Consider the following 26,974-nt stretch of genomic DNA (forward strand, 5'->3'; position numbering starts at 1 on the left):
CTTTGAGAAATGCCGTTGATAGGAAATGTAATTCCATACAGCACAAATTTGTGCTACAAATGCACAGAACTGGGGGGTGGGGGAGCAGATCAGAGAGCAGATTCAGGAGCAGATGATACTGCGTTTCTTACAGATCCCTGAACTCTTGGTCCTCACATACCGCGTAGATGACCTCTCTTTTCTATGGAAACTCCAATGGCTTATTGCTTGCTTATTTTATAAAAACTTACCTGAGATCATAATTTGACTCATTATCTATTATATTGAATGGAAAGGGTATAGGCCAGTTGATTCAAAATTTAAATGGAACTTTGGAAACTTAGCTTTTATTTGTTGACAGGTTAAGATTAATAGGAAAGAAGTCAGAGGCATGGAAATCAGAAGGAACTTGATCAATGTAATCAATATATCTTGAAAAATAATTATGAAAGTCAATATTTTAAAAGCTGGACATTACTGTCTCTAGTGCCAGTTCTCTTGATTTCATGTTTGCAACTTCCAAATATATATGTGTGTGTATATACATCTCCATAATTTCCTTCATTTGCCCTGTCTCCAAAAAGCTTTAAAGGCACTCTGAAGCTGCCCTTGCCCAGCAGTTTTTCAAATGAAATAACATACAAACAAAATATTCTATAGAAGGAGAAGATAACATACTTACTTCTCAGTATTGATGTAGAACAGTTGTGGGATAGTGGATTTGGGCCTCTGTTTTTTTTAATCTGACTTTTATGGGACCACATAAAAACAAAATCTTGAAACGACATTTTTGCCTTGTTATTTCTGCCTACAGCTTCTTTGAAAGGTTGTGTGACTGAAGCCTGGAAGCGATTCAACCTTTTCTCATTCAGCGATAAAGGAGTAGAATCCGTTAGTGTTTCTTTAGAACTTTAGTGTCTTTGGGTGCTATGTTCTGTGTGTACTGCGAAAGTATTATTAGAGATGCTAAGTACATTGACTTTTTTACTTGCTACTGTAATTTTTCTATATTGCTTTTAACTTTACAAATATTGTACTTTCTAAAGAGGCAGGTAAGATCTTGATGTGGAGAACAGTAAAGAGCTAGAAAAATCAATGGCAACTATGACATGACTTTTAATCATATGGTAGCTATGGTACCTTTTTCTTTTGAAGACCAAATTTACAATAATGATCAAAATACTTTTGCCTTTTAGAAGTAATGCCCTTAGCAGGGCATCTGTTACTTTGATCTGTTTTCATTTGCTGCTGAAATTGTTTCCTTTTACGCTGTTTGTAATCAGGACATAGTACAGAAAGGATAAATTACTGATGTTTCTGATGATACACTTATCCAATTGGAAAGTAAACTAAGTTATCAATCAGAATTGCTGATCTAATTCTTGTGTGTTGATGGTATACTGTCGCGTAAAGAAGAATGTTAGATGTTCTTCTAGATTAAAGGAAGCAAAAACACATGAGTGGCTGTACAGGATCAGATCAATGACCGTCTAGTCCAATATCCTGGCTGTGATAGTGGCTAAGAGCAGATGCCTGTGGGAGAATATAGGGAGAATCATGAACATAAATGCTACTTTCCTTTAGGCTTTTGGGCTCCAACTGTTGTTAGCTCAGGAACTTCCAGAGCCTGATAAGTTTTCTCTGTTTTTAGGCACTGTTAGTCATTCTTCGCGGGTTTCTCATTCATGAAATTCTTCATTCTCTGTCAGCACTGTACAGCATGCTGTGGCAAGAAGAATCATAGCTAAATTACTTTCAGCAGCTCTGCACCTACTGGTGTCCTTCTGGTATTACCTGGTTCTTGTATTGCCAGAAACAGCTAACAGTACCTCTTCTAAACATCTTACCTACACTCATGATTTTATACGTTTATCAGGTTATTGCCACAGTGGTCTCTTTTGCAGACTGACGATTTCTAACTGGCTTAGTTGTCCCTGTTACGGAAACAGTTCCATACACTGATCAGCCTTGTTGTCCCTTTTGAACCCTTTCAGTTCTATAGTTTTAAGGTAGGCTGTACACGCTATTTGAAAGGTAATCTATGTATTTCTGTAGTGACCTAATGATGGTCTTTATTTTATATTACTTTCCTTATAATAATGCAATAATGCACAATTTGTCACTTGCTTTTTTGACTATTGCTGAACATTGAGTTCCTAGATTCATGAATCTGTGAACCAAAGCTCCAGGATCTTGCTCCTGAGCAGTAATATGCTGAGAGCCTCTTATTTCACATAGAAATTTAGGGTTGTGTTTTCCCATTTATTTTTTACTGAATTTCATTTGACATTTTATTGCCCAGTCATTAAGTTCAAGGAACATGTGGACGAGGCATTGTGGGTCCTGGTTTAATGGGCATGGTGATGTTAGTTGATGGTTGGACTTGATGATCTTACAGGTCTTTTCCAACCTTAGTGATTCTGTGAAGTTTTGTAAGGTCCTAGCTGTGATGTCGGGAACATGGCATTCTGTCTGTGTTGTATAGGCTTCCATGCTGGGAATTCGGTTTATGCAAATACAGCCTATTAACGTGTGTGAATGCACATCCCATTGAAGTACATCATTTAAGGTTCTTGTCACAATCTAGATCGCCTTGGTTTATCTTTGAAATATCTTTATTATCTTTGGAATTAATTACTTTGCAAACAATTTGAACAGCTGGGCAGGTGTTCTAGAGACACTTTGTTAATTAGGATGAAGAAGACGGGGCTTATGTCTTGAAGGCAGTTGACCAAGGTTTAGGGGCTCCTTGTAGGAGATCTGTTTGCAAATGCGAATAAAGTTTCGGATCTCCCGTCCCTCAGCTGGGTGGTTCAAGGTTCCTTCTACATAGGTTCTTGGTTGTCTGGTCAGGAAAGTCAGTGTGTGTATTTAATTTGATTCTAAATGTTGTTGCACTAGGAAAGACAGGAGGAAGCAGACTATCTGCTTGGAACTGCCAGGCTTAAGGAGCTTAAGCAGTAAGATCTCTGTCACCTGTTAAATCCAAGAGATCAAAGGGATGCTCACGTTATGAGCATAATGAATTCTCCTTCCCAGTCATTATACTTTAATTTCTGAAATCCAGTATTTCCCTCATGCTAAATGGGAAAAGAACAATAGCTGCTCTTTCTGGATTGCATTACAAATGGTAACTTGTTAGTGGGAAGCCGTCTTTTAAAAAAACTTTTGACACATGGGGATAATGTTGTGCAAAGTTAATGCATTAATCTACAATGAGTACTTCATTATGTAAAACGTTAGTGTTCATTCATTCTGTGTATAGGGAACCTAAAGACAGGTGCAAGAATATTTAAATTCATAAATTTATCAACGGAACTAATTAATTACTTGCTAAGAGAGAGGCAAATCTATGCCTTAAGTCTCTCCTTCCCTTCTCAGGGTGAAAAAAGGTTGCAGAGAAAAAATAATGTATTTCTAAAAGCAGTGATCTTGAATTTCATTTTTTAATGCTGGTATGCAAAACCATTGTATGTTTCATACTCACTTTGTTGCTTTTCTGCTTAAATGACTAGATTTTATCTACTTAAAAATGTTTCTACACTTATATAGCATATAGACAATATATTTCTTTTGTTAGAAAGATACCTGGGTTTGAATTTAAATGTAGTCTTGACAGGTCTTCTGAAAAGCTAAGTAGCCTAGAGGACTCCATTAGGATAATTGTATTACTGATGATGATGATGATGGAAGTCCTCAGCAATATTTCAGTATGATAATTTACATCTTACTGTGCTTGGTTGCCTTTATTACATTTCATCATTCAGAATATTTTTTCAAAGTGACTTCATTTCTAAGAAGTTATTTGTCTCTGCAGTTTGAAGATGTCAGTTTTCATTTTGGTTGCACTGTTAACCTGAGTAAATGAGTGGGGATTTTTTGGTGTTGGTTTTTTTTTTTTTTTTGAACTACTTCTGTGTCCTCCATAAATTCATCACTACGTTACTTTAAAAATATTCTTTAATTTTTGGAGAACTTTTCTCTCAGAGTTCTTGAATTCCAGCTTTAGTGCTTACAGAATATAAGATGCCTTTTTCTCTTCCAACTGCCTTTTAATCTAGATAAATAATCTTGTCTCACAATTTGACTGATAAAGGATTTTTTTTTTAACAGTCTATAAATGCCATAGGCATATTCACCCTTATTTTAAATTTACCTTCCAATCCTAGTTCAGTTAGTTCAGACCTCAGGAAGGAATCCTTACTTACACTGCATTTGCTATTGTTAATTATTATTGCCATCCTCTTCAAATGTAATGGAGTGTTCAAACGTAATGATGTGCTTAGTCTGCTATGTGTCATCTCTGACCTGCTCCTGGGAGCCAGAGTTGATGCAATCCTAGTAGGTTTTCTTGGAGTACTTGTGCCTGTGGTCTCTTGTGTGATAGTTTTAAGCATGTTTTTGAGAGAGGGAAGGAACTGCATCTTAATGCCCACCTGTAGTGTGAAGGGTGAAGTGGATTATATTGCCTGAAACTCTATCTGCTCTTGTGTTATTCCCTTCTGTTGCAGCAGCCAGCAAGTTTCTAGAATTCTGCCTCCTTTCAGCAGAATACAAACCTTTTTTCTAGAAAGAAAAAGACATATTATAGTTTGGCAAGCATATTCTCTCTTCTGTTGTGTGTTGTTTTTTTTCTTTGTTTTTCTACATGCTGAAAGTACTTTAAAACTGTTACAGTATTCTTAGGAGAGATTGCCTACCAAGAGGCTTTTTGGGTTGAAATTTCTGTTAGGCAATGGATTGACAAAATAAACAAATGGGTTGAGGGGACATTTAGTTTTCATATTTTATGCTCAAGTTGTGTACTTTCCAAAAACTCTTTCCTCTTGGGTTATTATTTTATATTGTTAAAACACTCATGTAAGAAAGAAGTTACTATAATGTTTTTATATTTTTTTAATATGCGGTGGTTAACCTTGAGTACAGGACAAATGCGCTGCTCGCACCTTGCCCCCAGCTGCTTGCTCACTCCCCATCTTAAACAGGACAGGGGAGAAAACAGGTTGAGAAAGCTCATGGGCTGAGGTAAAGACAGGGAGATCACTTCCCAGTTACTGTCATGGGTAAAGGAGACTCAACTTGGGGAAAATTACATAATTTACTGCCAAATAAAGTAGAGCTTTATGGTGAGGAACAAAAAGACAGGCATTAAGACAGTATCTTCCCACCCCCTTCCCATTCCCAGCTCCACCCCTCCACTCCCGACTCCTCTCCCCTCGAGGGGCGCAGGGGGTGGGGTGGGGGTTGCGGTCAGTCCACCACAGCCCCTCGGGGCCGCTCCTCCCTCCTCACACCTCTCCCTGCTCCAGCGCGGGCCCTTCCCCGGGCTGCAGTCCTGCCGGGACAACCTGCTCCCGCCTGGGCTCTCCCTCCAGGGCCGCGGCTCCTGCGGGAAAGATCCCCCGGCTGCGGCTGCGGCTGCGGCTGCGGCTGCGGCTGCGGCTGCGGCTGCGGCTGCGGCGTGGGGCCCTCCCCGGGCTGCAGGGTGGGTCTCTGCTCCCGCGGGCTCTCTCCAGGGCTGCAGGGGATCCCTGCTCCGGGCCTGCAGCACCTCCTGCCCTCCTCCTGCTCCGGCCTCGGGCTCCCTCTGCTGCTGCTCCCTCCTCGGCTTCCTCCTCCTCTGCCTCTGCCGCCTTTGGCCCTTTCTGGAGCCTCTCTTCCCCCCGGCGCCCCCAGCTTGGCTGAGGGGCTCAGCTGTGTCCTGCGCTGGGGCCCGTGGAGCCGGCTGGGACCGGCTGGGACCGGCTGTGTCCGGCACGGGGCAGCCCCGGCCTCTCCCCACAGAGCCCGCCTGGCTGCCAACCCCGGGCATGGACACCCAATATATAACATTAAGTACATTTCATGTGTCTTCAGAAAACAGCAATAAGCAGGTTTGTACTTCTGTTGGATTTCAGGTATTTATTCTGCAGAGAAGAAGCAGTTTAACCTAAAATCTTACGTTGTTTTGCATCCCACGTGACATTGTATTGCCAGTTACCTGTAGACTGCCTTGGAATGCAAACTTACTTCTGTGGTGTCCTGGCTTCAGTGGTTTAAGGGTTTCCTTGCCACAGAGTTTGCAACCACTGTAGTTGTGATGCACCTTTTGAAGCGTGTCTATGTTTCCATCACCTGGATCAGGCCAGCGATCGTTGTACAGCCCAGTGTTAGAAGGGAGCTGTGTATCAGAATGGGACGGAAGCTGTCCCATGCCAGCTCTTTCTTCAGTGCTTAGTCATGAGGTTGTAAATCTACAGGTTTAACTCCCTTCGTAAACTTCCCCTCATTGAAATACAAAATTGTGTGGGATTCTTCTGTGCAGCGTGCTGTGAAAGTGGCTAATGAAGTTAAACTGACAATTTACTTAACATTTGAGAGGAGAGAGGAAATGCCGGTAAGAAATTTTGCTCTGTTGTGACAGCAGTGACTGCGGTGTTGGAAAGGCAAGCTGCACTTTTGCAGTTACCATGGAAAAAGTGTTGGTCATGTGCTGTTACCATGGAAATATTCAATGTGGATTCTAGAAATTAGGAAGATTTCTGGACAGAGTAGAAAGACAATTGTTCTTTTCATAGCAAAAGGCTGCTCAAGCTGTTTGACAGTATGGATTGACGAAAGAAAACTGGAGGATTTAGCATCTTCAAATCTCTAAACGTCATGAGAGAAAATAAAACATATGAAGTCTCAAAAAATGTAAATATCAAGTAATTTAAAACTTCTGGTGAACTGCTTCATTGATGCTCTAGATTTTTCAATTACCTGTTTTCTTCTGCCATCATTAAGTTCTGCAACCTACCAGGGCTTTTAACAGAATGTGTTTCCCCATTCTTTGGTGACTGGTTAATGTATTGCAGAGGAGCTGGACAATGTCTAACCAACTTTGCTGCCCGGTCAAAGAACAGAAAAAGCTAAATAATTAAAAAAAATTGCTAGCAGCAGAACATTAATTTTTTTTTTGTCCTCTGGCAGACAAGTCCCCTTGCACAGTCCAAGTTGTGAAGGGCTGAGTCATTTGAAGTATAACACAGTGCCTGGCACCAGGCTCTGTGTTCTGTGCAATGTTTGAGTGCCACAGAGTTGAAACAGAAAGTTTGACCACTCAATGGTTACCTTAGACTTTCGTGTTAGCCTGAAGCAGAGTCCATATTGCCTTTACTGTAATATCTCCTTTTGCAGGTACAATTTAGAGAGTAAAAATTTCCTTCTACCCCAGAGAAAATGTTTAAACCAACCTGTGTCTCCCCCCCCCCCCCCCCCCCCCCCAGAAAATGAAAATAGAATGAGTTTTTAAAAGCTAAAGCAATTAAGAAAGGCATTAGTTGTATGTCCATGGTGTTGTTTTAGGTATTATCTATTCCTTTCTCAAAGAAAGGAAAACTCGTGCCTTATATAAAATGGGAAAATCTGACTAATGCCATGCAATTTTTCACGCTTTGTTCTTTTCATGTTTTTCTGTACAATTTTATGCACCAATCAGTGTCAACTTTTGTTCTAAATATAGAACTGGTGAAAGTCATTCATCAGTTTGAAAAGAATATTTTTCCTCAGGTAAAACTTTTTATTTTCATTAAAAAAGAGTGCATTTCAAAGCCTGCGATCAATTATATTTATGATGAGTTTTGTTGGCAAGCTGGCTTGAAATTTTTAGTGTATTATTGCCTCATATCTTAGCCTAGTAAGTATGTTTGCTTTACTGTCAGTTAGCTTTTAAGACATGCTAAGAGCTGGTCTAGGAGTGGTTTTGATATATTATTATTTGTTGTACAAGTTAGAATTAAAATACCTATTAGCCCATACAAAATTCTTCCGTGCTCTCACATCCCTTCCTTTTCCCTGCTCTTCATGGGCTACATTACTGCATGATTTAATGTAGTTATAAGAGAAATGCTTTCTTAATTTTAGTTGAATATTAATAAGAACTTCTAAGTTTAGCTCATGTGTTTTCCAGTTTTCCAGGATAGTCATGTAATAACTCATATGATTGTCTTCCTGTTTGTAGCTCTCCTATTCAGACTTAGCCCTTCTGATTTTTTTGTTTGTTGTTACTGTTTCTTTTTGTTTTAAGGCATAAGTCGTTAACTAGTTAACCTGGAAAAGAGCAACAGTGAAAGTGAAAAAAGAAAGTGAAGTGGGGTTTAGCCTAGATGATCTTCAAAGGTCCCTTCTAACGCAAACCATTCTATGAAAATGCATGGATTATCATTCAAGCTAATAATGAAAATACAAACCTTTGGGATGTATAACCGGAACTACTGTTGCTTGAATTTGAGACAGCATGATGCCTTTTCTTTGTTGTTCTTATCTATGATGCCATTTAAAAGATGGAATAGGTATTACGTCATGTATTTCTCTTACTTTGATAAGGCTATGCGAGTCACCTTAATGTCTGTCCCTTAACAGTAACCTATTAATAAATTTGCTGCTGAATAGTCCAAAGCAGTGTTTGCACATGGATAAACAAATTCACGCACAGTACGTTTTGATTAATTCCTGGTAAAGCTGCATTGCACAGTCAGGGTGTTCTCACCTGCCTGTCCTGCTCTCCCCCAGTAACTGATACAACAGGATATTCAATGCTTTGACAGTATGCTTGAGCAAAGAAAATACAGTCTTAGTCCGTCCATGGAGGAATGCTTGATCTGTGCTGGCTGTCTGAAGGTGGCTGGAAACTGTAATCTGACTGGCAAAGAGTAGTTCCATCAGATGGTTGTCAGCCCTGATTCGTTTAGGTAGACTGCAAGTTGTGTGGTTCTGAAAATTCATTAGGGGCTTTGTTTTGTTTGGTTCTTACATCTAACAAAACTCTAAATGCCTGGTCTTAAATGTGTAGTATATAATGTATGATCACACACAGCTTTTTTCTATTATTACACTGCCCGGTGATGTCACTATAATTCCTTATTTAGAATTGCTGGATTTAGTGACTAAAGGCTGTATCCACATTAAGATGATGCAGTAGGAATAGATCGGTAGGTAGAAGCACTCGGTGCTAAAGCTCTTATGTTACACTGTGGTGTGATTCAGGTATTTTACCTGAGGTCAGAGTTATTCTGGCCCTCTGAATAAAATATCCCCTCCACACATGTGATCCAAATTTGTCTGCAGGGCTGCTTGTTGGTTCAGGCTATTATGACCCCATTTTGGGTTGGAGTACATTACCTGTACTCCGGGATTGAAGTCTATGATTTTGTTTTGTTTACTCCATAAAGAATCTAGTTTGCATGCACTGAAATTGCTCTTCAAACCCAAGTAAGTGGGGATGATGATGAGATTTGCTTCAAAACCATGCACCAAAACATGAGATGTGGCAAAGTCCATCCTAACTGTTGCACAAAGACTTACATCTAATTAACATCAATCGATAATGTGACAACTTGTGCTGTGGGTTGAAGGGGAAAAAGGCAATTTTTCATGCACTCCACACAAAAATTGATACATATCTGATTTAGAATCATCTAGGTTGGAAAAGACCTTTAAGATCACCAAGTCTAACCGTTAACCTAACACTGCCAAGTGTACCATGTCCCTAAGCACCACATCTATAAATCTTGTAAATACCTCCAGGGATGGTGACTCCACCACCTCCCTGGGCAGCCTGTTCCAGTGTCTAACAACCCTTTAAGGGAAGGATTTTTTCCTAATATCCAATCTAAACCTCCCCTGGTGCAACTTGAGGCCATTTCCTCTTGTCCTATCACTCATTACTTGGGAGAAGAGACCAACACCCACCTCGCTACAACCCCCTTTCAGGTAGTTGTAGGGAGCGAGAAGGTCTCCCCTCAGCCTCCTCTTCTCCAGACTAAACTAGTATTTAGCTACTAATTCTTTTGCTTCTGTGTGAAGGTCACCAGGACCATCAAAATAATTTTCCCTTCCTTTAAATGAATTTCTCTTCCTTAAAATTATTCTCCTTTAAAGCACTGAGAATTGTTTCTGTGAGTTGGATCATTCTTTCCACTACTTCAGTGGTAGCATCTCAACCGTCTTCCAAAGATTAGTGCCTTGGCCCTTAAGGGTCTAGTAATACACTATGGCATCTGCAAAAATGGCATTTTGGATGTCTTCACTCCAGCTTCTGGCCATCCTCTGCAGAAGTCAGTGGAGACCTTGAGAATGTCGTGGTTTAACCCTGGCCAGCAACTAAGCACCACACAGCCGCTCATTCACTACCCTCCTCAGTGGCGTGGGGAAGAACTGGTAGGTAAAAGTGAGAAACAAACTCGTGGGTTGAGATAAAAAGAGGTTAATAATTAAAAAAAGAAATAATAATAATTCTAAAAAAAAGTAAGGAAAAGAGGAAAAAAAATAACAATGAGAGCGGAAAATAAACCCCAAGAGAGACAAGTGATGCAAATGAAAACAATTGCTCACCACCAACCAACCAATGCCCAGCCCGTCCCTGAGCAGCGACATCCCCCCCTGCCAACCTCCCCCCACCCCGTTTTATTGCTGACCCATGACATCATATGGTATGGGATATCCTTTTGGTCAGTTGGGGTCAGCTGTCCCGGCTGTGTCCCCTCCCAACTCCTTGTGCACCCCCAGCCTACTCACTGGTGGGGTGAGAAGCAGAAAAGGCCTTGACTCTGTGTAAGCACTGCTCAGCAGTAACGAAAACATCCCTGCTTTATCAACACTGTTTCCAGCACAAATCCAAAACACAGCCCCACACTAGCTACTGTGAAGAAATTTAGCTTTATCCCAACCAAACCCAGTACAAATATACAGCATCAAGTCAGGCTTTGCCCATGTGAAGTACATCAGTGTATGTGAATACATCTTTTGCCATAATCTGTAAAGGTTATTGACCTTTTAGGAAGTCTTGAATGCTCTGGTTTGAGCGGATGATGATGATGATTTTTGGCGATGGAAATATTAATTTCCTGAGAAATAGTAATCTTTTTCTTTTCACTTGTTAAAATTAAAAACTTTTAAGTTTTTTTTGACTAGTAAGCCTCCTGAATCAAGGTCTTCAAATCTGATGTTTATCGTAGTGTTGTATCTTTAAGGCTGAACTAAGGTGCGTTTTAAAACTAGTTAGTGAAGGAAATCGGAAATAAGTACGGGAAATGTCCTTTGTTTTCTCATTTGGATACCTGAATAGTTGGATTTTACTGAAGCAAAACCATTTCATGCTCAATCTTGTTCTTCGGGTTTCTTCTTTTGAGGAATGTATCCAGAACAGGTCAAGATTCGAGTTCATTCATGGAATTGGAATTTGATGCTAGCAAATATAATCTGATAGGAGCAACTTCCAAAGAGGAAATATGTTTGGGTTTTGTGTAATAACTTGGTGTTTCCCATATGTTTAGATATATGTGTCTGCTGCGATATATGAGATTTTGCTTGTATTTAATGGGTGTTTGTGGATTGCAGTTGCTCTGCACTGCATAAAGAAACAAAATCCTGCTCTTCTTTGGACTTAGGATGTAAAACTAAATAATAATGAACTGTTAATAATAAATTGTGACTCTAGTTTTAATATATGTTGAAGCTTTATTATTTTAATTTTCTTGTTCCTCTGACTTTCTTTGATTCAACAGTAATTTTCACACGTTTCAATGGTTTGTGCTTAGAATGCAGCTTTGGTAGGTTGAGAAACGCAAATATGCTGCAGCGTATTTATTTACCTTCAAGTTACATAAGCTTCTCAGCAATAAAAAATATTACTAAGTTGTCATACTGACTTTTATTGCTACGCTATATGCCAGTACACAGACTGCTAGTAAATACCAAACTGAGGACATTCCTCTAAGGTTATCCATTTCTGTTAAGCTTTTTGTTGACTATTACAATGTAAACCTTAGTTTCCATTCTGTCCTTGTTATACATGACAAATGTTTTATGTATTTTCACGTCAGTAGATCGTACAAAACGTGAGTTCTCTGTTTTCTATTCTCTTCCACGACATACACCTGAAAAAGGAATTCTCAGGCCTCATATTGGAAGTTAGTTTAAAGATAGTAAGCAGCTTTAGGGTCACTATCGTGGAAAACCACAAACTTTAATCTTTGTTCTTTTTTGATATTGTAAGTATTAAAACTCATTTTATGTTATTAACTCTGACATCTCTGTTGTGATATTTCAAATGCAGTTACCTTCATTTCCTGTGACCTTCACTGAGTTTTTGGTATATTCCTGTTTTAATTTCTTTGGCTTTTAGAGAAAAAATAGCAAAATAATCTTTACCTTTTGTTTTGCCTTTTTGTATAAAATGTTAATATTTCTTTTTGTGTATTTTCTCTCCCTTTGATAATACAGATATAGATTCATTGGAATAAAACATAACATCAGACAAGCAAAAGTAATTTCATTTATTCTGTTTCTAGATGGAATCAGTGTTAGCGGACTTCCGCTCTCCAGTCCTTTTCGTCAGGTTGTCAAACCAAGAGTAGAGACTAAACCTATTAATCCACAAGAAAGTAGCAAAGTTGGTGACTTCAGTCACGTGAAGGTAAGTAAGTGACATCAAAATAAGTAAAAGATGTGGTTTTCATTGTACGGTGTTACGGTTTGTTGTGTGATTAAAAAGTAAAGGTTTCTTTGTCTCATAAATATTTCCCCTTGCTTTTTTTTTTTTTTAGAACAGCTTGATGTTCTGTGTTTGGAATGTTATATTAGAACAAACAAACAAAAAGGTGAAACAAGATCAGCCTAGAAGTAGAAATTGTGAAGAGTTGGTTATCAGTACGGTATACTCAAGGAACTGTCAGTTCTTCACCTCATGTTGCTTTCTTACGCTATATACTCTGTAGGACAGTGCTTCTGTATGAATTCTGGGTTCTCTTATATTAAAATGTATGGAAGGATTTGTACATTCTAAATATTTTGGGATCAAAGTCTTATGTTCACATGTCCAGTAGTAAGCCTTTTAGAGGTGTTTGTGTAAGTAATAAAACAGAATAGTTGAGAGAGCCAAAAGAAGAATAAATGACAGTAGCAGGATGAAAGAACAATGCATAGGTAGAAGCAGCACTGTGCTTACTGAGAGAGTCTTCCCTGGAGTAAGCCACTGTTTGTTTTTCTGTTGAAGATCTTACCTGTTAAAGATGTAAACTACTTTATTTGAGCAGTGAAATAAGAACAGCTTCATACTGGCCAGATTTGTAGAAGATACAAAGATGAAAATAACAAAGATTGTTAAAAAAACCCCAAAAGGCATGGCAGCACTTCACCGGTCTCTTCCATAGCTTGAATGTTTTCCATGCCTTGTAGTATTTGATACATTTCCTACATGGATCTGTGTTCTGCATGAATTCATTCAGTCAGAATTTAGATGGAGTGTTGTCCATTGCAATATTTGGCTCAGCATGTCTTTGGCCGAGAAGCAAACACAGGCTTTGCTTTTCTCAGTAACTCGCTTTGCATGTGAATTTGCTTTCTTCCCAGTGAGGTTATTTACAATTCTGTTTGATCAATAAACAGGTGAAGCTATTAATTTTTAAGTATGTTTCTTTTGGACCATTAGTACTGCTAATTCATCATCATTTGCTTCTGCAGTACAAAAAGGATGATGACAGTATGTGAAAGATGATAAAAAATTAGTAAAGCCTTTCTTTGTATTTTATGACATATCAAGGTATTTCCTAATTGCTCATAAATATAAATCAGCATGATCGAAGAAACAATTTGATATTTAAGTGGGTAAAATGTCCAGCATTAATTTTTAAGTTTAGAACTTTGGGTAGAACATCTGACCTGTAGACACTTCTGACTTATGGAAGCAAGGGGAATGTTATTTTGAAATTGGACTAAAAATCTGGATGCAGAGTTTCTTTGCACCAAATACATGAAAAACCCTTTTGGTGCACTTTTTGCTTGTCAGCCAGTTGTCCTGGCAACGAAGAAGTTGCAGGTTCACAATGATCTATGTGATGGTATTACAAGGATGTTGGAGAGTTGTAAAGCAAGAACTTGTTTTTTAACAGTGTGTAGTGAAACAGTCTGGTAGGAATTGTAGGCTTTACAGAGAGATCTGGACAGGCTGGATCGATGGGCCGAGGCTAACTGTATGAGGTTCGACAAGGCCAAGTGCCGGGTCCTGCACTTCAGACACAACAACCCCATGCAACACTACAGGCTTGGGGACGAGTGGCTGGAAAGCTGCCCTGCAGTTATTGTAAACAATTGAGTCAATTAAGCATTTAAAGATACAATTAGAATGTTTTCTGGTCCAGTTTTCTTGGCTGGGTTCTGAGGAATTAGATCTATGTTAGGTTTTAACTTGGTTGGTTTTAGAGTGGGTATCTTTCAGAGCACATGAATATATGTTTGTTGTCAAATGCAAACGCATTTTCTCAGTAAGAACATTGTTGTCTAAAATGTAGCAAGCTGGGATATATACAAGAGGGATGATCCAAGGTTCCCTTTTTACCCGAGTCTCAAAATATTTGGTGTTTATGAATCTGAGTGCCCTAGAACCTCCTTAAAAGATACTTTAGTTTCTCTCTGTTGCTGCAGAACAATTCAGCACATGTGGGCTATTGCCTGTCTCTTGCACAGTGCCATCGAGGATGATTGTTTAATTATGGTTTAAGGTTTATCTTGTAATAGTCAAGCCGATTAAAGAGGTTTGACAAGGACTAAAGTAAGAAGCAAGGGGGGGGATTTAAATTTAAGAAACAAGTTTGATCTTAAACAATTTGTATGTGTGGTGAAAATGATCTGCTGTCGTTTATTCATGATTTAGCAATAGGTCTCTGTTGTGAATATTCAGGAGTAGTAGTTACTTTTCAATCCTGCATGCTGTGCATAAGCTAGTCTTCAAATAAAGGTGAATTTTTGCAAGTGAAAATTAATGTAAATCAGTGCTTCTCTTGTTGCTGATTCTGAAATGTCCTTGTTCAGATATTTGTAAGTCTTAATGCTTAAACCCTCCCTCCCTACTTGTTTGCCTTACAGTTTTTGTGGTTCAGTATTGGATATTGCCAGTATTGCAGTTGAACTTCTCTGCAATCTACGTTTTCAAATTTGCTAGAGGCTGTCTTCTAATAAACCAGTCACTGGCTTCTGGAAATGACTGTTACAATGATCTCATAAATTGAGTATAAAAATTGCTTTATGACCTCATCATAAAGCTTGTTTATACTCTCAAGCTGAATAGAATATCACAGTGTAATATTATGTTCAGATGTACTCTTTTCTGCTGTTCACTACTGAGTAGTTGTGGTAAGCATTGACTAAAAACCTTGGTCGTTCTAGGATGCATCTGTATGGCAGAGTGAGTTAGCCCATGCTTAGCTCTGCATTGCTGTGGTTATACTAGTACATGAAATAGTCTATTTTAAGGCTGAATCTGTTACTTTTTGAGTAACGCTGCAGTATGTTTAGATATTCAGCTATTGTATGTCTTAATGCAAAAGCTGCAGAGAAAAATTGAAACAGATATCATAATCTCTCAGCAAACCATGTGTTATTTTTAATCTAGGGAATTCTGTACTGGTTTTCATGCTTGGAAGCTGAGGTTCTTTGGCTTAGTCTAGTTCTCAGTGATGGAAGAAACACATTCTTACTCCATGCCACATATTATGGACTTGAGGCTTAAAGATCAGTCTGATCTGTGGAAATTTGGTCTATTACTATCACCTAATGGTAATTCATTGGTAGTACCTTTTTGTCACAAGGTGAAAAGGAGAATTATTCATCAAGGTATCTCGGTTCAACATAATGTCTATGGTTTCTTTGGAATAAGTCTTCTGGGATTAAGAAATGCTACATGACCCTAACTGGACAAAAGACCAAATCAAGAGTTGAAATGGAGAAGTCTTTTAGTTGGGTGAAGAAAACTTTGAAAACATATTGTAGGTTTTTTAAAATCTTGTTTTAAGCTCTTAAACATAGACATTGATTACTGGCCAGTCGTATGGCAGGCTGAGGGCTGGCTTATAATTTATAAGGGCCTTGGCTGACTTACATATTTGCTTCGAAACTTGTATGTTCAGGAGAATTTGCCTCTGCATACTGAACATGAACTGTAATTCTGGAGATTCAACTGCAGAAACCGAAGAGGTTTAAGTAATCTCATGGAACTACTCTGTTCCTGCACTATCAGTAAATGGTAGGAAGTGTTAAAATATGGTACGTAGAGCTGATCTAATTTAATACATTGTCTTTAGTGTATCTTTTCTGATTTAGTCAGCAGTGTATTAAAATGAGACACAGGCCTTAATTGGAGTTTTTTCCATGCAGTTCTCAGGCTCTGCTCTTCTAGTATGAAAGTATGCTGTTAATTGAGATAAACTTTATATTGTTGATACTTTAAGCTCAAACTCCTTTTATCTGTAAGCCTTAAATCTGTTCTAAGTTTAAACCCTTAAACAGAACAAGTTGGATTTTTTTTTTCTTTTTTTTAACTTTTAAATAATTTTGGATCCTGCTGAAGTTAGTGAGGATGTTGAATCTACGGAGCACAACTGAAACTTAGATTCCTTCTTTTGGGTTGGCTAAATATGAATTTAGGAATGAGATCTTAGTCACAAGCATATAATCCAAGTTAGATGTTCTACTTCCACACAGTCCTATTTTGGAATTCAATACTATGCTTGTAAATTCTGTGGCCCTGAGTTCTCCTTCAGTGTTAAGCACGTCAAGTCTTATGAAGAAAAAAAGAAAAAAGGAAGACACAAGTCCCTGTCTCTGTTTCCCTAATAACTTTCAAGCCTGTAAAAGAAAAAAATCCCAAACAAAACTCTTTCTCTTCCCAAGTTGATGTTTATCAAAATACTTTTTTTTTAATAATTAATTGACATTTGTGAGATAAGTAGCAGAAAGCCTGTCACATTTCCTGAAGTCTGCTCAGATTGGAGCCATGAGCCAAATCAACCTTTGTCAGGTCAGCAAGGTGATTTTTTTGTTTCCTTCCTGGCCAAGAATTGCAGTTTCCCTTGAGGTAAAGTGGATAATAAAAGTAAAGTTGTTCTGCAAAAACGAGAGAGAGCTGGATTCTTGGTAGTTGGTACCTGCTTGGCAAAATTTGATTATGATCTGGATTTGGATGAAAGCCTACAGTTTTTCAGTAGTGTGGGTCTAAACGCTCTTAACTTTCCTTCCCTGTCCAGTTTGGTATTGCTTATATTCCTTTATGTGCTTTTGGGTTCTGTGAATAGTTAGTTGAGTATTCAGCACTATTTCTGCTCACCAACCCTCTACCTCTTCTTTGAATTGTTCCATCAAGAAATGAACACTCTGTTGTGCCCTACAGAGGATTGTGCTTCAGAACATGAAGAAAATATTTTACCAAAGCTGTTTTCTAGAGCCATGGGAAAAATAAATTTGCTCCTCCCCCCTGGATTTGAATAAATTAAATTAATTAATCTCACCTGGTGTTTTACATTCAGTATTACCACTGTAGTAGCTGCAATTCAACACATTTTACAACTTGAAGAACTTCCTATTTTTGCCATTTTATTTGACATGAAAGAAGCATTAAAATTTTTGATAGTATTGGTAGAAGAATTTTGGATAGATTCACAATCTGCCTGTGAAAAGCAGCATTTTCTCCAGACTTCGTTCATTGTCTCTCAGTAAACAAGAGATGATAGTCTACTTATACCCAAACAAATGTCTCATCAAGGGCAGCTGCAGCAGGTACAATCTACTATATAAACCACACTTCATCTATCTTTCTCCCTTATCTAAAGGTGAATAAAAAAAAAAAATCAAAGTTGACATCAACACAATAAACAGAGCTTATGTGAACAATAATAGACGGCAGTCACAAGAGCTTCTTTCCCCGAGGAGTGATCCATGGCCATTGTTACTCAACTACAGTAAAATCCTGTTGCTATAGTTAGGATGTATCAGTATCTCTTGAGACAAACAATTTCTGGTAGTTTTTCATCAGCTTGCCAGACTACATTTGAGTCATTAATATAGTCAGTGAATATCAACAGCAGACATCATCCATGTCTACTTGTGTCCAGAGTGTTCCAATGCTGTCACATTGGAAATATTTCAGGCACGAGGAGTTCCCTCTGAGCAGCTGTTGTAACTCAGAAGGTAACGGTAGATGAACCCATTTGGGGATGGGGATACCCCAAGATCATTGAAGTCCGAAAATTACTTTGGATTGTTTATCATGGTAGTGCCTAAGAAGTGCTCTCTACAAATAGAACAGCAATAGGTGATTACTTCCATAATGACATTATGATAAGAAAGCAGAAAATCTTAATATTGAAGTGGGCTTATGTAGGAGGGCATTGGCTGTAGAGAAGGTGAAGGAAAAAGTGAGGGGGAAGGTGGCTAGGTTAAAGTAATGGAGAAAAAGAAAAGACGGGCTTGTGTGAAGACTTGCTGAGGTGGAAACTTGAAGGGGAGAGAGGGCCGGAACAAACATTTAGAACAGGGTGGTGAAAGTCCAGTCAGCTCCATAAAAAATTTTAAGAATAATTAGAAATTGAGATATTTGTCTGAATGCTCTGCTTGCATAGCATGATACATTTCCTTACAACAGCTGTTCCAGAGGACAGAGATCACCTGTAGCCTAGAGCTCTCAGAATGTGAACTGCTATGTGCCACATCGTCAATGTCATAAATTCAGGATACCTCTGGATATACGTACTACAGTTTTGCTCTTGTGAGTTCTTGCATGTTTAGTTTTACTCTCTTAATGAGAACAGATGAAGTAGGTCATACATGGGGTTTAGACCAAAGACCACTCTTTATTTCAGGTGCCTTATTTATTTGTTTCTCAATCTTTGTACGTTTTTACTACTCTTGGTGTTCATCCTCTGGCAATCAAGAGTTGCTGCCAGTAGTCCTCATGATTGCTTCTGCCAAACGGAGAATGTTTCAGCACCAAGAGTTAAGAGTGCGGTTGATCGGCCTTCTGAAGATTTGCTCTTCTTACTAAACTTAGTTCACAACAATGAGCTGCCTTTATCAATACTCAGCCTGGCTGCTCACACTTTGGATTTCATCTGAATGTCCAATTTAAAGTGTTTTTTCATCTCCTCTGCAGGTGGATTTTGATTCATTGTATGTGCTCCTAAAATGAGAGTATATCATCCAGGTTTAAATCAGAAGCCCTGTAGCATATTGAGTATCACGGTATGCTTCAGTTAATAAACCTTTTCTTTCAACAGTGCTGATTTTATTCATAGTGCTATACTTCTTTGACTACACCTCTCCCAGTTCTTAGCTGACTCATGTTCAGTCATACCAGGTTCTGGACAGAGTGCGTTCAAGTATGTTTATGAAAAAAGCTGTAGGTAACATTTAAAAGACCTGTTTTACCCCTAAGTGCAGAAAATCTTACTCTGCAATGTAAGAATTCTTCTGGAATGACTACCTGAAAATGGGGAATAGACTTGCATTCTGTGTAAGTAGAGACTCTTTCAAGCATTTGATATTTAGATTTCAATTATAATATAAATTGTGGATACTCTGGATATTGTTTTAACTTTATGGCCAAATGTATTTCCACACTTCATCCTTACATAGGTATTGATAAACATAGAATTTTACCGTGCTCATTTTTCCTAGACACTTAATGATAATTTCTAGCATTTTAACTTAACCAGAAGTGTGAAATTGGCTGGTGGGAAAACATGGTGGCAGGAGCTGAAATGTTCCCGAAAATAGAACTGGGGAGACGAAGTGATAGGGCAGCTCTGATCAGCTGGAAGGTTCTCCACTGCCTACATAAATTGATCCAGTGAAGTTGTTCATGTGCTTTTGAAAGCATAATCAAGATTTTAATTCAACCTATGAGAGTTGCTCGGTGGGCATGGTGGTGTTGGGTTGATGGTTGGACTTGATGATCTTAAAGGTCTCTTGCAACCTTAATGATTCTGTGCTTCTGTGATTCTGAGTGTGAAATTAAATGCGGAGAGTGTCATACAGGTGCTGTCTTACTACAGTTAACTGTAACCTATGTTAAGGATATTATTGTTCGTGACACTTTGGACAAGGTAATGCCATTTACTGAACAGTATCAGAGCAAATTTTATTCGAATCTTTAGATCTATGTATAGAAGAAAATGTTACACAATATAAGAGTAGCGTTTCAATGTAATGTATCTCTTGCATCAAACAGTTGGAAAAAAACTGAAGTGTATTAAAAGTAATTTTATGGATTTGGGTTATTCTTTTCTGTAAAGCAAAATTCTGAATACAAGGAATAATGCTTTTTATTTAATTTTGAAACTACTGTTATTTCATCTGTTTCAAAATCCTGTTCCTACTTAGTATGACACAGAGTTGTCCTGAATTGAATATTTGTACATTCTGTTTAGTAGCTTTGCGTTTGTGAGTTGTTCCATGTAAGTTCAGTAAAATTCATGGCTGCATTTTCATTTTTATCTAGATAGTAAAATCTTAATAATTTTAAATGTGCTGGGATACAATCAATATTCTAAGAACCTGCTTGAACAATTTTTATTTTACCGTAATTGAACTTGTGCAGTTCCATAGGTGCCTTAGCAACCTTAGTAATTTAGTCAGAAATGCAAGTTTACATGCAGTATCATGAACATACATTGTATTTCCTTTGACTTAGATCCTAATAATGATGTTGTATTACTGTTATAAATCTTCCCCTAAAACAATAACAAATGGCCTACCTCAAAAAAATCATTCTGATGTGATAGACTTAACCAAATGAGCTTGTAAACAGTCATTTAGGATAAAAATGATGTGTTCTTCGGAAGAGTAGTTCGTGAGAGAGGAGGCATGCTCTCCAAATTATAGTAACTGGAACAGTTACTCCATAAATGTAATACCACTTCTGATGCTGTGCAGGAATTGCATCCTGATCATCTTCTCATCCAAAAATGCCTGTTTAGGCTTTCGTTTCAGTAATAGCTAGGGGTAGTAAACAGTGTCTCCATCCTAGTTGTACTCATTTGTGTAGCTGCTGCTATTACCACTTTCTATTTACACTTCTTGTCTAGAGCCAAATACCAATAGCCTCTCTGAATATATGGAAGAAGATGTGGATAAGAAAGGGTAATTTAGATTCTTATTCCTCTATTTGGAGTGTTTTGTTCTGATCACAAAAATCCAGTTCTTACATTACATTTTGAACTTGACCATTTCGTAATGATCTAGAAATTTGCTGCTGAAGTTGGTTTCAACCTTACGTTATGTTTTTGCTTAAATATTGCTCACGCTGCCTATGATAATCTCTTCTTGCCAAATGTTTGATGGAACTTATTTAAGATTCCATAAATTTTATCAATTCAATCTTTTCTTGTGGTCTTTTAACCACAGGGACCCAGTGCATTGACAAATAATGACGAATAGCTTTTCTGAAGGCTGAGATAAATGCCATGTACCATATATAGGAATTTCTTAGCAGCATATCCTTGATTTGTTTGAAACTGCTCAGTTTTTATTCTGTTCTTTTTAAAAACATAGTTCAGTTCTTTTTCTCTCAATTTGAGAATAAATAAACCTTCAAGCAAGTTCAGTTTCTTAGGTTTTCAAGTAACTTTCTTCTTGAAATATTCTTGATTTCTCCATCACAGGCAAAGATCACAGTTATGCATGGAGGTTTGTTCTGGTTTTTGGGCAACTAGCCAAAGGAGTTAAAGTGCATCTTAATAAAAAAGTAGAATCTTTAGACTGCAGATCTTCTGTTTAGCTAAAAGTGGCATTCCTAATAGCTGCCTTACTCAGGAGTATGAAAAAGAGAATGAAGTGTAGTAATTTATCACTGTGGGTACTTCAAAAGAGTAGGTCAATTGCGGTAGTTTTCCGCAGAAGAAATTGGAAACACAGAATGTGATAGCTGTAATTGATGCCAAGCCATTTTTGAAAGGGCAGATCAGAATCTACTTTACAAACTTCATTTCACCTAGGGAAACGACTGGATAATCGTCACAGCAAGCTCCACATTTACTGTTTATGGGGTAAAACAGGTTTTAAATGTCATAGTTTGCAATTTTTTAGTAAGATGGTTTGGACTAATATTCTCATCGAAGGATCGCTTAAGAGAATTCCAATTTTGTTTATTTAAGGCTTTCTACTGCGATCAATGAAAACAGGCACAAAATCCCAAGTCTTAATGCAGGCTTATTTCTTAGTATAGTACTAAGAGTACTGTTGTGCTAACTTTATCATTGATCAGTGTCGAAGGCTGACTTTTTGTTAGGGTGACTAGGACAAGTTTGGCTTTAAAAGCTGTAAATTTCCAGGAAATGAAAAATTTCTAAAATTGTCAAAGGTAGAGGAGAAGAAAATCCTAGTACAAGAAGAAAAAAAAGCAAGACTTAAATAAATAAATGCACAGCTCATATTTTGTTGACCATTTTATGAAACCAGCTTCTATACATTGTCATTAAACTGCTGTTCTTGCTGTATATTGCAGCGACTGATGATGTGGAAGAGGAAAAACAGTTGATGAAAAAAATTCTTACATGAAGAGGGGAAAGTGCAGGAATCTGGAGATGCTGTTTTGTTGTCGGATCAAATAGAGTGTAATTTCTTAGATTCTCCTCTGTGATTGGTTTAGACCTAACTTTCTGTAGGTTTAAACTTACAGTAAATTAAATTCCTTATATTACTGTGTTTAAATGGAATAAAAATCTTGTTCTCTGGTGATAGAAGATGTAGAGAAAAGTACTATGACTATTACTTCAGAAAAATTAATCCTTTGCACTGGTACATGTTGCTTACGTGTAGAATATTTTCTGTGCCCCTTGACTTAGAGATCTGTAGTTTGATGTGTTAGTATAAATATTATTTTTAAGTGACTTGGATGTGCATCAACTGTCTGTAGCCGTTAAGTACAGTGAACATAATATATCATTCTCTGCATTTATATTTGTAAAAGTGAACAACTCATAATGACTAGCTAATTTTAAACCTGGGACTCTTAAAACATACTTAGCTGAAATAAGTCTGAGCAAGAGGAAAAAACAAATGACAAGAAGCAATTAAAATGCATGTTTTTTCAATAAAGTGATTCTCAGGAGCAAGGAGGTTTCTAGATTACTTCATGGCGGTAGCTAGTTGATATAAATTTTATTAAGTTTACTTTCAGTTATGTTATATCTTTGTATAAAAAGACTAGCAAACTGAGCAGTACATCTCAAGTACTGTACGAGTAACTATATTGGGATTAAGGCATTCCGTAAAACTCTGCTCATTTTTTGTTAGGCACTATGCAAATGCAAGTAAGAGACAATTTTATTACTCTTGCTACCATTTGATATGGTTTCTGACAGTCCAGAACAATGAGTAAATCACTTGCCCAAGATCGCACTAGGTGTACAGTTAGGAATGTTTTCGGTATAACCACCAAATGTTCCTTATCACGATTAGGGTGAGAAACAGGTGATGTAATCCTGTTTCTTAAGAACCAGAAAAAAATAGTCTAAAATCCCACATTCTTTAGTGCTGGAGGTATTCAACATGAGAATTTCTCTGCTCAGCATCTTGATACTTTTTCCAAAAGCTATTTCTAGATTTTGCCCCTTGACCAATGTTTGTTTCCTATGGGTAATTATCTATGTCTATTTATTTTAATTCTTCCATGTTAATTTCTGTTGCGTCTCAATACATTTTTCTACTTCTTGCTTGGTCAGTGCAGTGCAGTGGTCGATCCAAACACTCTCCCTCCTTCGTAGCCACCTATAGACTATATCGTTAGCTCCTGCTCCAGTCTACAATAGAGGGGGAATAGCTACAAATGGAGAGCAAATGAGTTGAAATACAAAAAGATGGAATGTTATCCAGATGCTGCAAATCTATTCTTGTAGCCCTGGTGGAAAACTTCCTACTGATGATCCATCTAATCTGATCCTTATAAATTTACCCCAGTGGTTCCAGCATCAAGCCAAGAGTTCTGAGCTGAAACATGCATTTTTGGAAGTCATCCAATTTTATTAAAATATTTCAGTGGCGGAAAACTTTCTACATCCTTATAGCAGTTACTTTAACGGTGGCATACCCATGTCATTCAAGAGTGCGTTTTACCATTAACCTTAATTTGTCCGCCTTCAGTTTCCACCACTGGGTTTTGAAGCAAGTAAAGGGCCTCCTGTCCTAGGTATCTTTTCTCTACTTACTGTACGTGAGCTCATGCGAGACCAATTTTTTTAGAGGTTTATTTTGAACTGTCGTATATGACAGAGATGTCAAATTCAAAAGGAGGGAGAACACTACCTTCCCAGCACTATTGTACAGCTCAGTGATGATTTCCCCAAAAGTGCTGTTTTTGCTATTCAGTCTGTATCTCTGTAAAGTTTTAAAGTTTTACAAATTCTAATGAACATTTTTTTAATGTTGCAGTTTTGAAACTAACGTTTTGGGTTTCTTTGTGGTGGTACTGTCATGCAACTGTAATGCATAACTTCACCCAGATAATTTTTCTACTACAAAAGGAGTAAACCAGTTTGAATCGTAACTGTTCTTTGTACTCAGTATCCAAGTGTGAGTTATGATGTCATAGTCTAGATGGAATGGAACTGGAATGTTAGGCGATCATTAAATTTTTAACTGAAAAATTAATTAAAAAATAATAATTGTATTATCATGTTCTATGCCACTTAATTCAGTGACTATTGCTCAGAGTGCTTGTTCTTCAACTTAAGAGAAGTCAGTTGAGAAAAAGAAAAAGCTGTCCCCAAATTTGAGCATTATAACCCTGAATTTAACTGAATAATTACTTTGACTATGATTGATATGGAGGAAAAAAACAAAAAACATACAGACCAAAAAAACTAATCCTCAGATGTTAGTGTAGTGGCAGCTCTGCTTACCTTACCTCTTTTGTGAAAGTCACTCACTTGGAAAAGTCCACATTGTAAATAGTAACTCCAGTGGATGTGTGAGTCACAGGTAACAGTAGAAGCAGTATAACCAGTGGGGGCCATTTCTAACGGTTACCTAGTAGCGTTTTTTCAGTGCATATTTTGTCAAGACACTTGGCATTTGAATTTAAAAGCATGACAATGAGTATGTGGACATTCTCTCTTTATATACTATGTGTAGCCAGGGGACCTTGTTCCCCCCTGAAAATAAGGGGTGATGACATAACTGTGCAAAACACGAAATGGCATCTCTGCACTGTGCAATGCCAGGCTGAGTCCTGTTGGTTTTCATGTATATCACACTAGGCTCTCCTAGTTGTGTGTGTTGAATCTGCCCTGGAACAGTAAGGCATAAGATCGGGTATTCATATTCCAAGAACAAACTTCTAGGGGATGCTGGCTGAAAGAAAAAGGGAGAAGGAATCCAAACATCAACTTAGTAATTTTGCTTTGTGAGAAAAACACCTTCTGCATTCTGGACAAAATTTACAGATGCTTCTCTGACCTCTGTTATCATAATATCCATCTCACTCCGGGGAGGAGTGTACAACAAATAATACCAGAAGGACAACTTGACAGCAGTAACCTGTGATAACTCCATTTGCCCTTCAGAACAGGGAAGAGCTGTCATAATTGCTACTGTCCAGTGACAGAAGAAATGACCCAGATCAGTTCTGATACCTGCAGAGTGTCTCCCATGCACAAGGAAAATATCGAAGAGCAAGGGCCGTGTCATTGATGTAGAAGCATCTTCTTCTACCTCTATATCTACATTATAGACTAGAATGGACTATTTCAGTTGGAAGGGACCTACAATGATCATCTAGTCCAACTGCCTGACTAATTCAGGGCTGACCAAAAGTTAAAACATGTTGTTAAGAGCATTGTCCAAATGCCTCTTAAACACTGACAAGTGTGGGGCATCGACCACCTCTCTAGGAAGCTTGTTCCAGTGTTTGACCACCCTCTCGGTAAAGAAATGCTTCTTAATATCCACTCTGAACCTCCCCTGGTGCAGCTTTGAACCATTCCCACATGTCCTGTCACTGAATCCCAGAGAGAAGAGATCAGCACCTCCCTCTTCACGTCCCCTCCTCAGGAAGCTGTAGAGAGCAATGAGGTCGCCCCTCAGCCTCCTTTTCTCCAAACTAGACAAGCCCAAAGTCCTTAGCCACTCCTCATATGACGTGCCTTCCAGCCCCTTCACCAGCTTTGTTGCCCTCCTCTGGATGCATTCAGGTACCTTCACATCCTTCTGAAATGGTGGGGCCCAGAACTGCACGCAGTACTCAAGGTGAGGCCGCACCAACATTGAATACAGTGGGATAATCCCCTCTTTTGACCGACTGGTCATGCTGTGTTTGATGTACCCCAGGATGCGGTTTGCCCTCTTGGCTGCCAGGGCCCACTGCTGACTCAACGTGAGCTGCTGTGGACCAGCGCCCCCAGATCCCTTTCTGCAGGGCTGCTCTCCAGCCACTCCTCTCCCAATTTATACTTGTGCCCGGTGTTACTCTGTCCTAGGTGCAGAATCTGGCATTTGGACTTGTTAAATTTCATCCCATTAATCATTGCCCAGTGCTCCAATCTATCTAGATCCCTCTGCAAATCGTTTTGTCCCTCAAGAGAGTCAACAGCACCTCCCAGTTTGGTATCATCAGCAAATTTGCTGTATGTCTCTTTGTAATTTCAGACATGCATACCACTGCCTTATCCTTTCACTTAGTGTTTTCCTCCTTCATAACAGCAATATGTGTTAAGCCATTTCTAGAATTGTCTTTGCTGGGAAGGTTAATATTTTCATAATTAAGCTGTTTGAAGCTTTTCTGCCTTTTGATTTTTTTGTCTCTTCTCATCTCTCAGTATTTTCTACTCACTGAAGTGCTCTGCCATGTACAAAACCCTGGCTTTCTTTTTCAGGAATCTTGCCATCTGTTTAGTACCTTGTACTAGCCTAACGTGCGAAAGTAAGACTCAGCTCATGTTCTCTTTCCCTCATTTGTTCAGCATGGATGCTTGCCATCTTAGAAAGAAAATCGAACTGTATGAACATTAGGCTTTTTACGGATATGTAGAAGACTATCAAATGGGAATAGAAGTCAGTCTGTAATTGAGATTGTAGTGCGTTTTTGTTTTACGTCTTAATTTTTGGCTTCCTTTCTAGGTTCAACAAAAAAATCTCCGTATTTCAAAATGCTCACAGTGTGTATGTTCTAGACTGCAGCATAATGAGGCCATACAGTTTGGAGTTCAAAATT

General features: G+C 38.3%; 1 protein-coding gene across 5 annotated transcripts in view; it reads left to right on the plus strand.

Moving 5' to 3' along the window:
- Nucleotides 1–26,974, plus strand: part of TRAPPC9 (trafficking protein particle complex subunit 9) — a 529,308-nt gene that overhangs the window by 96,924 nt on the left and 405,410 nt on the right. For all 5 annotated transcript variants that reach the window (XM_059815895.1, XM_059815893.1, XM_059815896.1 and 2 more), the window contains one exon: nt 12,291–12,415. In XM_059815895.1, coding sequence (XP_059671878.1) covers nt 12,291–12,415 — 125 coding nt within the window. The remainder of the gene's footprint in view (nt 1–12,290; nt 12,416–26,974) is intronic.

The sequence above is a fragment of the Gavia stellata genome, chromosome 3 (genome assembly GCF_030936135.1).
Source record: "Gavia stellata isolate bGavSte3 chromosome 3, bGavSte3.hap2, whole genome shotgun sequence".
Classification (NCBI taxonomy): Eukaryota; Metazoa; Chordata; class Aves; order Gaviiformes; family Gaviidae; genus Gavia; species Gavia stellata.